Genomic DNA, 12,102 nt, shown 5'->3' with positions numbered 1-12,102 from the left:
GATAAGTTGTGAAGAGTTTAACCATAGATAATCTCTTAACCATCCCATCAAATAAGTGGAAGATTCATTAAAGCTGTGCGAAACTTTACCTTGCCATAATGTGATGTGCTTCCAGTGCCAATAAAAAGTAATCCATCCAATGGTATTTAACATCCAAAAAAACGGCCAAATAAAAAGGCGTCCACTTTTGAAGTTTTGTCGAACACTTTTGAAGTTTGTAGACTATGAGAGATAGAGATATGACTTGAACTGTTCTGTTGTAGCAGGAACCTTTCAATTTGATTCGGATCACTACTACTGTATAACATACGACTTCAGGTGCCCCACACAAATTTCGTTTGCTGGGGTTTAATGACATTCCAAGTTTCTTAATTTTGAAGTGATAAAGAACAGCTAAAAGTATAAAGAAGTTCAAAAACAGAAGATGGAAATCAAATCACTGAAGCAAGCTCTTTATTCATACTAACAATCACTGAAACAGAATTTGATTATTGATTATTCATGAAGTAGTATGGAACAAAAACATTGAGTGCAGAAGAGAGGGATGATTGCACCATAAGTTATATATGATAGGGCCTAGTGGAGTGTGGAGTGTGAAGTGTGGGATTCTCTTCCTATAAGCTTTGCATTTTCTACGAAAAGGAATGTTGAGTGGGCAGGGGAAGAACCAGAATTGAGAGAGAGAGAGAGAGAGAGTGAAAATCATGTCTGCTCTGTTCTGTTGTGGCCTTAGATAACAGTGCCGCTGGGAATCAAAGCATCCTTGATTACTGTCACGATCCCACTCTTTATGAAGTACCCATCTGTCTCCCTTGCTGCTTCTTGCACACCGTCTCCATTCACAATCTGAGATCACAAACTTCATTCAATATCACACACCCAACAACAACATTCATATGCTTATTATTATTACTCACATACGAACTCGTACTACTGCTGTTCCCACCCTTGTAAATATATGATATATAGTGGAGATCTCTCTCTGACATAAGCATCTTAAAACTTGGAAGGAAAACTCGAAAGGAAAAACCTAAAGAAAACAATATCAGCTAGCGGTAAGTGTAAGCTTATATCAAGAAATGTAAGTACTTCCAAGACTTCACAATCACACTTTTGATGGCAAGCGGACTTGCGATTGTGCGGCACTCACTTTCTAGCAACAAGTGAGCTAAGCCAATTTGTTCTTACACCGCCTACGGCCAAGCGACGTATGCTCTAGCCTCTGGCCTCGGTTTAAGAAGAAAGTTGTAGAAAACGAGGGCAGAAAGAGATTTTCGAAAGAGAGATTTTGAAAGAGGTGTTATATATGCAAGCAAGAGGGTAACAACAACGGCTCACAGTATATAACTATTTGGTTCACAGTATATAACTATTTGGTAGGGGGAGCTTGGGCTTATATCAAGAAATGTAAGTCCTTCCAAGACGGACCCTTGTAATTTAAGGATTTGTTGTGTGCGTGTGTGTGTGTGTGTTTAATAGGAGAGCACATATTATAGCTGTTAAGTCTGGTAGGATTCAAGCGTTTATATTATAGCTGTTAAATTTGGTAGGATTCAAGCATTCAATAGAACAACAACCTATTAGACACATAATTAAATATAAAAAAGTTTAGTACAGTAAATATGTTGTTTTTTATAGCTTCCTAATTTTGAAATAAGAAATGAATATGGCAGCCATGTGCAGTAGATTTGTTCCCACCATCAAAACTACTTTAGGAAAAAAAGGAAGCATTGATGAACTCAATTTCTTGTCTACTTGTCTGTGTTCTTTATGTTCTTTCCCAATGAAATCAGAGGGTTTGATTGATAGTCAAAAGGATAGTGGAAATCAACATCCCGATGAGACCCCACCCCGAGAATGAATGATATGATATAATAAGAACTTGAAGATGAGCATCACAAAATAAATGAATAAAAACAAAGCAAGTTGACGTGCCAAACCTTGACATTTTCCCCAATGCGAGCATTTTTGTCAATGATAGCTCTCTTGATGTGAGAGTTTCTGCCAATGCCTATTGGTACACTTCCCTTTGCCGCCAATAATCTACGGTCGGCATCCGTCTATGGAGGAACACCACAGTAAAACAAATCAGTAAAACCTCACAACTTCTCAGTTCTTACTGCCAACAAACTAAGTGCAAAACAAACATGGTCCAATCAAGGGTAAAAAGTGTTTTTTAATAGTAAATTAAAAGCAAATTTTCCAAACTCAAACACTTCTGGGAATCTAAAAGTACTTCAAAGAAAGATCAAAAAGGTTATTATATGGTCACACACCTCATAATAATCTGCACCCATCAATAAAGTGTCTTCTATGATTGCACCTTCTGATATGCAAGATCGGAGGCCAACGACAGAATGGTGAATCTTGCAGCTCTAATGACAGAACAAAAGAAGATTGATGTCAATTGAGACAATGTAACAACGCTATTAGCATAGCAAACAGCTACTTTGCTTGTAAGGGAGTTACCTTGATGACACAGCCCTCACCAATAACACTGTCTGTGATATCAGCATCAAGCATTTTGGATGGCGGTAAGTATCGAGGTTGCGTGTAGATTGGAGATGAACGATCATAGAAGCTGCAGTTGGGTGTTTCGTGTATCAAATAACAAATGATAAGTTAACAGCTTATTGGTAACAAAATGGGGAAACTGAATCGAACTTGACTCAATTACCTAAAGTCTGGTATTGGCTTCTTCGTGATCCCCAAATTCGCATTGTAAAAGGCTTCTATGGTACCGATATCTTCCCAGTAGCCATCATACAAGTAAGCTTGCACCTGTAATGTCAAAGCAACACTTTGTGATAGAGATCATGGCCTGATAAAAGTAGCTTTACAGTCATTTCTCTGCAGCAAACCAAGAACAGTCAAAGTGACAGGAGTTCATGATCAGAATTCTCATTAGTCTAAACTTAGTCTATTTTCTCTTCTGAATCCTAGTATGATCATAGGTGAAATGTTTAGACTTTGCACCGGTTCCATTATTTGATACTTTCTTGTAACTTTCCTGTAACAGGACAAGTGCACCGCTATCAAATATTATCCTCTTTGGGCTTTCTCTTTTGAGATTCTCTTCAAGGTTTTTAAAACGTGTCCACTAGGGAGAGGTTTCCACACTCTTCCCAACCGTGGGATCTCACAATCCACCCTAACTAAAGCCCACCGCTAGCAGATATTGTCTTTTTCGAGCTTTTCCTTTCGGGCCCCCAAGGTTTTTAAAACGTGCCCACTAGGGGTAGGTTTTCCACACTCTTCCCAACCGATGTGGGATCTCACAATCCACCCTAACTAAAGCCCACCGCTAGCAGATATTGTCTTTTTCGAGCTTTTTCTTTCGCGCCCCCAAGGTTTTTAAAACGTGCCCACTAGGGGTAGGTTTTCCACACTCTTCCCAACCGATGTGGGATCTCACAATCCACCGATATTGTCTTTTTCGAGCTTTCCCTTTTGGGCCTCCCCCCAAGGTTTTTAAAACGTGCCCACTAGGGGTAGGTTTCCAGACCCTTCCCAACCGAGGTGGGATCTCACAATCTACCCTCTTGGGGCCAGTGTCCTCGCTCTGGTACACTACCCGGTGTCTAGCTCTGACACCATTTATAACTGCCACCACATTCCCACTAAGAAATTTACAAAATATATGGATGATATGATATTATGACTTGTCTTGAGCATTATATGCTTACCCTCATTCCAATGGAAGTTGCACCAGGAATAACTTCACTCCCAAAATCATTTGCTCCGGGAAATTTATCTCTAAGAAGACTCAGCATCGCATCCTTGCTGATAACGTAAATACCCATGCTGGCTATGTATGGCATCTCTTTCGCTCTCTCATCATCAAGCCCCAAAATAGTAGTATCAACCTGTAAGAAAGAAGACATAGCAATGATAAAGATTGGTCGCTGAGAGTAATAACCAGCCAAACGTGAGAGGATAGAAAGTTGGGATTCACCTTCATCGCTTTCAATTGCTCTCCTTTTGGCTTCTCTGCAAATTCAACTATACGCCCTTCTTCATCAATCTTCATCAGACCAAATGCAGTAGCACGCTCTTCATCCATGGGTAATGCAGCTACAGTGATATCTGCATCAGTCTCCCTGTGTGCTTGAATGAATCTCTCGTAATCCATTCGGTACAAATGATCACCAGCAAGAACTAGATATTCCAATACATTATGCTCTTCAAATAGCCACAAGTATTGCCTAACTGCATCAGCCGTGCCCTACAGATTATGGTGTCAAACTATCAGATGATAGGTTTCAGAAAATGTATTCGTAAGTTCTAATTTCAGAACAAAATGATAGGTTTCAGTTTTTCCAATTTTCGTATTGATCATGAAAGCATAAATTTAAGCTTGATTTCATCACTTTTCGAGAAACTTGAAGAAAATGGATTCGGAAGTTTTAATGCTAGCGTTCAGAGAACCAATTTGGATTCGTATTGATCATGAAAGCATAAATATAAACTTGATTTCATCACCTGGAACCAATTTGGATTCTCCGGACTTTGCTGAGCGGCTAGAACCTCAACAAATCCTTCATTCTTGTAACCGCCCATGTTACTCGCATAAGCTCGAGAAAGATGTCGGTTAAGAGAAGCAGAATTGAATTGCGTAAGAACATAAATCTTGGAAATGTTGCTGTTGAGACAATTGCTAACAGGAATGTCGATCAGCCTGTAGTTCGCTCCAAGAGGAACAGCAGGCTTCGCTCGCTTCTTCGTGAGCGGATACAGCCGCGTTCCAGCGCCACCTCCAAGAATAATCCCTAGAACACTCTAAACAACACAAAACATATAATCGAAAATCAATTCGCGGCGGCTCAAAACAGAAAATCAAACGACGTAAAGTCCGGAAACGCATCAAGAACAATAAGCAACGACGAATGCCACAAAGAAACAAGAATACGAACCCGGCTAGCGTCTGGATCGAGGCAAGTCTGAGAGTTCTTGGAATCAGAAACCGCTTTGGGAGAGACGATCAAAGAAGGCCCTCTACCACCGGAAACTCGTCGTGATCCCAAACCAGAAGCTCTAAAATCGATTTTATCACCAGAAACGAGAGATTCAGAGAACGAAAGGCTCCCAAGGTTGCTTCTCCTTGCACGGTTAGAACTGCCGCTTGACGCCGACGACGCCGTCATGGGAAGTCTAAGAACTCCAGCTGCAGCCATTGAGGATGCCATTAAAGCAGTCAATTCAAATCGGAAGAAAAACAGAAAGCAAAACCCGGTATCTTCTCCGATGAGCCGGTGGCCGGAAAATGAAAAGCAGAGATCAGCTCTGCAACTCTACTACCAAACGACAGATTTGCTTCGCCACTGTGATATATGGTGTGGTTTTACGGTCGATTTTAACCTTCCAACTTTCACTTTATTACGTCATTTACCACGCTTTTGGTAGCTTAGAACGTGGTTGTGGAAGGGTAATATGGGGAATATAAAAGTTCTAGCGGCTCCCCATTAAAAATTAAATAAAATTAAAGGAAATTAGTAATTTTCTAATTTGATAAGATTGAGTGGACGTGGATTCACGAATCTATTCATAGCTCACATGGACTCTTCCTTTTAGACCTTTTTGGAACCGTTTATTTTTATTTAAAATTAAATCAATTTAATTTATATTCCACGTGTGTATTATTTTTCTTACGTGGTTGTCCTAGTCAATCTCATAACCAAATGACTCGTTCCCGTTGTTGAACTAAAAAATAATAAATTAAAAAAATGTGAGCATCTAATAAATTTAATAATATTTCATAAACAAAAATATAATATAATCTTATAAAAAAAAAAAAAAACTCATATTTCAATATTATTGTGTGAATGAGGCCGGTATTTGACCGGGTTGAAGGCAAGGACAATGTCTCGACCCCGTGCTAAAAATCCCGGCTCCCTCACAAAATATGTTCAGAACAAGTGTAACGGCCTAGATCCACCACTAGCAGATATTGTCCTCTTTGGACTTTTCCTTTCGAGCTTTCCCTCAAGGCTTTAAAACTCGTCTGCCAGGAGAAGGTTTTACACCCTTATAATTGGTGGTTTATTCTTCTCCCCAACTAATGTGAGACATCACAATCCATCCCCGTTCGGGGCCCAGCGTCCTCACTTGTACTCTTTCCTTCCTCCAATCGATGTGGGACCACCCCCTAATCCACCCCTTTGGGGGCACACCGCCTCGTGTCTACCCCCTTCGGGGAACAACGAGAAGGCTGGCACATTGTCCGGTGTCTGGCTTTAATACCATTTGTAATGTCCTAGATCCACCGCTAGCAGACATTGTCCTCTTTGGGCTTTACCTTTCGAGCTTCCCCTCAATGCTTTAAAACTAGGGAAAGGTTTCCACGCTCTTATAAATGGTGATTTGTTCTCCCCTCCCCAACCAATGTGGGACATCACAACAGGTCTTTAGAAGTTAAACGAACATCTCTAGCTTCAAGCATGCTCGATCATATTTAGCTTGAATTTATCCATTTCGTGAAAAAAAATAATAATAATAATAAAGGAGCATATTTTAAAAAAATCTAAATATAATATTAAATTTTATTAAAATAAAATTTCAATAAACCTTGGAATAAATAAATAAATAACTTCAAATCAAAGCATAATAAATTTATTCCCAAAGCACATTCTAAATAAATAAACGTGTCATTATAATATTGATTAAATTAGCACCGTCCATTTCCTTTTCTTTTTAATTTATTAATATTTTTTCCTTTTTTTTAAAAAAAAAAAAAAATTTAGATAATAAATAAAGGAATCGTTGAAACATTAAACACAGATCGGGCCCAAGGATCGGGATCGCCGTTGAACTTGAAAGTGATGGCAACGTTGTTTCAGTACACTGGGCCACACTGGAATATTACCCCACTACATTCCAAATTTTTGGATTGTTCCTTCGCCTACGTGGAAGTGGCTTGAAGCGACAATTATTTAATTTTTAAATTTTTAAATTTTTTATTATTTATTAAATATAATTTCAAAATTTTATTATACATGCAATTTAATTTTGAAAATTATGGAACTTATATTCAAAATTTAAGAGACATGTTATATATTTTTAGTTTAAAGGTTAAATTTGTAATTAAAAAAATAAATTATTTATATGTATTTTCGATCAAAATGTTAAAAATTTGAATATTTTCGGTCGCATATTAAACTCAAAAAACATATTGAATTAGAATTTTATGTATAATGCTCGTTAATCTAATTTTTTTATTTCACGAACCCGACATCTGTTTTTATTAGCTTTACAACTTTTATTGAGATTGTCTCGTGCATTGACGGCATCTATTAACTTTTCATTAATGACTTTACAGCTTTTATTCTCTTTTATTTATTGTATCAATAAAGTTTATTCGCTAAAATGAGCATAGTCCAATGATAATTGGTCTACTACTGTCGTTGGTAACAGCTAACTATCAATGTCACTACTATTCATAGTCAACGTCGTAGCTGAAGTCATTGTCACAATCACACCCGCTATCACTGAGAGCAATTTGTAAGTCTCTCGTTGTCGTTGTAAAAGGTTATATGCCGCTAAAGAATATCATTAAAGGAGAATTGTGAATTTCCACGTCAGTTGGATAGGGAAACGAAATATTCCTTATAAGCGTGTAGAAAACTCTTCCTAGTAGACGTGTTTTAAAACAATTAGGCTGACGATGATACGTAATGGACAATATATACTAGAAGTGGGGTTGGGGTATTACAAATGGTGTCGGAGGCAGACATCGGGTGGTGTGCCAGGATGTTGAGGCCCAAGAGGGGTGGATTGTGAGATCCCGTTGGAAAGGGGAACCCCGCATTGATTGAGGGTGATGGGTAATAAGTCAAAAGGGACGATTTCACAAATTTAAATAGGTAATTAAAAAATTAGAAAAGGGTAAATATTGGTAAATTAGGCCATTTGTGAAAATTGGGCTTCGCACGTGCCATCGACGCAGTTCATCAATGATACTGAAGCTGATAAACCGGCACAAGGTTATCTGATTTCGATCTTCTCCGCCGGCGATTCACCGTCTCAGAGTTCGAGCTCAGAGAGAAGAGAATGAAATTAGCTCCGAAAGTAATATTTCTCATCATTGATTCCGAGGGTTTCGCCTCAGCCATTTCCGGTGCTCTTCGCCCCAACCCTCCTTTCACGGTTTCCACGCGGTTGGCTCATTTTCCCTATGTTTATTTTTTCCGCATTGAATTCAGTGATTATTTGTCTAACAGATAAAATTTGGCTTGATTTTGGTACAGAGATGAATGCTTCGAGTTCTCCCTGGAGGACTATGGAATCAAAGACCACAAGGCCTCCGGGAGCGTCATTCACTATCTCGACGATAAGGGAATCTATCTGGTACTTAAGGAGTGATAGTGAGTTATGTTTGTTTATGATTTTTAGACTTCTTTCGGTTTCCGATAAAAAAATTTGGAGCTGGAGTTCTTGAAAAATGGCTCGAAGTTTTTTTGGTGAGAATGTCAGTGCTAAACATGTTATGAACTAGCTATGCAACTTCGAATTTCTTGTTAGATCATCTCAGCCGGATTATCAAAATCTCAGCCGGTGAAGTGGACATATTGTGGTTCTTTCGTAGTGTGGAATTCTTGTATGAAATAAATAACGACGTGATTAAATATGGCAATATATGTTAATCATGTCATTAGAAGACTTATTGATTAAAGCAATGAAATAGATGGTGACATGTTCAAATATGAATGGGAGTGGGATGTAGCACCTAGACTACTGTAAAGCTAAACGTTTCCTTTTTTGATCACCATTTGGTTGTTTCAATATGATACCGATCGATACATCCGCGTGGATCATTGGCATCATCCATCCAATTCCTCAAAGCAATAAGAAAGGCCTCCTTTATGGGATAAGAACAGAGTCCCTTGGCAGAGCATGTATCTATACTTTGTTTTGAGGTCTATGGATAAAGAGGTGTAATAGGATTTTTAGGGGTGTGGAGAGACCTTCGAGTGAAGTTAGGGAAATTATGCTCGTTTATACTTTGTTATGGGCATTGGTTCGTTTGTTGTTTTGTAATTCTTGGTTAGGTCTTGTTAGATTGGAGTCCTTCTCTTAGTTAGTGTTGCACTTCTTGTTGGTGGGGCTAGTTCTTTTTTAGGGGTGTGTACCATGAAATGAAAGTTGGTTTGTCATTTTTATAGCGTAACTCGGACAGGACTGCGCTCGTCCTTATTAGTTAAAAGGAACAAAATAGGATGAACACACCCAACTCATCAAAGTTGATTTAGGGCGAGTGCAATGTCGATGCCAAGGGAGGAGAGGTCATCAGTCCCCTATTAAAGCAGTAGCTTAGTCAACTGCATAGGCATGATCGAGGTGAGATGTGAGATAGCAACATGTGAGAAATTCTCTAGGCATCCTTAGGCACTACAGCAATTTCGGGGAAATTATTACTTTCTTCTAGAAATAGAGGATGTGAGTGATCTCACGAGGCACACAATACTTTCCTTGCTCAATACTGCTCGAACTAGCTATGTTTTGAGTCTAAATTAGGCATCAAAAAGGATTTTACTGGCACCATATCAATGCTTAGTTACTCTTTGATGTAAAATCATCCGATCTTCCACTTCTCTCCTATACTTATTAATCTGTTTGGCGATGAAATTCACATTTGTGTATTATGAAGTGAAGGCTTTAAAAGAACTCAAAGAAATATTGATAAGACATTAGGATTTTATCGTTTTGGTAGTGTAGGACTATTCTTTATGTATTTAGTCACTGCATCAGAGCATTATTCTTGAAGGAATGTCTGCATTTCTTGGTGTAGCAGTTCCAGCCCAAGTCTATTTATATGAGAAAAATTGTCAGATGTTTTTATTGAAGCAATAGGTTAGGATCAGCTGGCTGACATATTCCTTTGCTTTCTAACACGACATGCACCAGTTAAGGAGCTAGGTTAAATCGTGAAGTGTGAGTTGAGGCTTAGGCACGTGATCAATGGCGAGAAGAGGAAAAGTGTGATAAAACGCAGTTCCGTGCACTCTATTTCAGGTTGGATTTAGTCATTAGCCTATCTAGGCTCATTGGAATGACATAAAAGCTTGCGGTGGACTCTCTATCAGAAGGAAAACAGAGTTTTCTACATCTTGAAATGTTAAATTTCCTTTTTGTGGCACGTTTGGGTCTCTCTTCACGGGGATTAAAATCTACTTTTTGTTACCTTTGAGTAGGTTGATTGAGGTATTACTAGATTGAGTCTCAGTTGGAAATTGAACAGTGAACTGAATTGATTCCGTTTTGCAACTGAGGATTATTGTTAGATATGTTCGGGAAGGTGCGAAAATGGTATTACGGTTTTTTTTAACGCTGTTTCTTTCTATGCTTTTATCTTGAGCATCTATCTTCCAAGCTCCAGAAGATTTTTATCAAACATTTACTTATCTTGAGGGCTCAAAGTATAGAATGTGGTCTTTTGCAACTTCCGGTGTAATAACAGCATTTTACTTGTTTCGTCAGCTGATCTGATTCCACACATGAACTTAACTAGAAATTTTACTTGGTGCATTATTTCTTTTCTCCTTTTCACCAATTGTTTTTGCTTTAATTTTCAGGTCTCAGTGTTGATCTTACAAAGTTACGATCCTCCAGTCTTGGCATGTGCTCTAAATGAAGTTCTTTCACATATAGCAGGAGGAAGTTCACCCTCTTCTTCAAAACCCGCTCTTGTAGTCCCATTCGTTATTGCATCCTCGAAGCTCAAGTGGGAGAACAAAACTCTCACTAAAACTGATCGGTCTGTTCTTCTGCACGGTGCTGCGATGGGTCCAGAAACCGATATTTCTCGAACGTTGATTGCCAAAGTCCAGAAACTGCCATCAACTTCACAGATCTATTGCGAACAACTGGCCTGTTTATTTCACTTGATTCGCTTCTTGAACATTCCTGCTTTTTTCCTGGTTGGACGTACCGGTCGTATTCTTTCCAATCAAGCTGCAGGAGAAGAGATTCAGGTGAGTATTCAATCAATCATTTTATATTTTATATTATTGCCATTCCTAGTAGTTTCTTACACAAAGTTAGCCATGATATAATCCAAATTCAAGCATGAAAGGAGTTTTTCTATTCAAAGCACCGGAACTGACTTTAGGGAGGACTTGATGTAACGACCCAGATCTACCGCTAGCAGATATTGTCCTCTTTTGGTTTTCCCTTTCGGGCTTCCCCTCAAGGCTTTAAAACGCATCTCCTAGGGGAAGGTTTCCACACCCTTGTAAAGGGTGATTTGTTTTCCTCCCCAACCAACATGGGGGCATCACACTTGATTTCTGCTTCTTCCAAAAATACTTGCAAGTTACTCAAAATCGTCTAAAAATACTCGATTAGTGCGTCGTGTGCCGTTGGAACTGCTGGTTGATTCGAGTTCTCTGCATTGTTGCTTTTCAAATCTCAGTTTTTTTTTACAGATTCTCTGTGGTTTCTTGTCCAGATAATGAGGGAAATGGGTGAGCTTTTAGCAAGCTCATTGCCACTCAGCTTCTCAAGGGAAGAAATCGTTTGGAATCCAAAAGAAACATCAAAAGATGTCCAGGAGCCATGGCGTGCATTATATGGCTGATGGTATGGTTCATCTGCTTACAAATACAATGACTAAGAACTTTGTTCTTTTTTATATAGCAACCAATTTCTTTTATCTTTGAATTTGCTTTCAAAGCAAATGTTCTTCGATTGGCTAACATGGAGGCAATAGTGAAGAATGAACGAAGGTAGAGGGAGGAAGAAAGGATGATTTTGATTTTGATTTTGATTTTGATTTTTTTTTTTCTTTTTTGTTTGTTTGTTTAAGATATGAATTTAGGATACAGTTTCAATTTGATCTCGGTAGTTTATTCCTACTCACAATTTGTCACTTTTTATTTGACACTTTCTATCTTATTGTCGTTTTTTAGTTAACGATATCATGGTTTTAGGTCGGTAAAAAAATTATATACTAAATTTTTAGAAATATGCTTATTCTTTCAAAAATTGCAATGTTACTGATCAATCACGTATTGACCATTGCGTGATTAATCACGAAGCTGGGATGAAGATGATTTTGTTGCCTTCTTGTGGAGGGATCGAGGTCGAGATTCTCCAAATGGGATTTGG

At 38.5% G+C, this 12,102-nt stretch overlaps 2 protein-coding genes across 4 annotated transcripts; one reads left to right on the top strand and one right to left on the bottom strand.

Annotated features, from left to right (window-relative positions):
• Positions 1-459: 459 nt before the first annotated feature.
• On the bottom strand, positions 460-5,323 carry LOC111435252 (glucose-1-phosphate adenylyltransferase small subunit 2, chloroplastic). Of its 2 annotated transcripts, XR_002709052.1 has the most exons (10): positions 4,914-5,323; positions 4,483-4,779; positions 3,956-4,225; positions 3,687-3,866; positions 2,678-2,781; positions 2,470-2,581; positions 2,277-2,375; positions 1,941-2,060; positions 674-846; positions 460-639 (listed from the first exon to the last, which is right to left on the bottom strand). XR_002709052.1 is itself a non-coding variant. In XM_023072673.1 (9 exons), exons 1-9 carry the CDS (start codon positions 5,184-5,186, stop codon positions 730-732), a joined length of 1,572 nt encoding a protein of 523 aa, XP_022928441.1. In that variant the 5' UTR covers positions 5,187-5,323; the 3' UTR covers positions 460-729. The 2 variants fall into 2 exon arrangements, 1 of the variants encoding a protein (XP_022928441.1); XM_023072673.1 differs by having other exon boundaries at positions 460-846.
• A 2,594-nt stretch (positions 5,324-7,917) lies between these two features.
• On the top strand, positions 7,918-11,773 carry LOC111435056. Of its 2 annotated transcripts, none has more exons than XM_023072375.1 (4): positions 7,918-8,153; positions 8,244-8,343; positions 10,569-10,967; positions 11,421-11,462. In XM_023072375.1, the coding sequence occupies exons 1-4, from the start codon at positions 8,047-8,049 to the stop codon at positions 11,445-11,447; spliced, it is 633 nt and encodes a 210-aa protein (XP_022928143.1). In that variant the 5' UTR covers positions 7,918-8,046; the 3' UTR covers positions 11,448-11,462. The 2 variants fall into 2 exon arrangements, with proteins under 2 accessions (XP_022928143.1, XP_022928142.1); XM_023072374.1 differs by having other exon boundaries at positions 7,919-8,153; positions 11,444-11,773.
• Positions 11,774-12,102: the final 329 nt, after the last annotated feature.

The sequence above is a fragment of the Cucurbita moschata genome, unplaced genomic scaffold (assembly GCF_002738365.1).
Source record: "Cucurbita moschata cultivar Rifu unplaced genomic scaffold, Cmos_1.0 Cmo_Scf00048, whole genome shotgun sequence".
Classification (NCBI taxonomy): Eukaryota; Viridiplantae; Streptophyta; class Magnoliopsida; order Cucurbitales; family Cucurbitaceae; genus Cucurbita; species Cucurbita moschata.
This window is presented reverse-complemented; position numbering and strand designations above follow the sequence as displayed.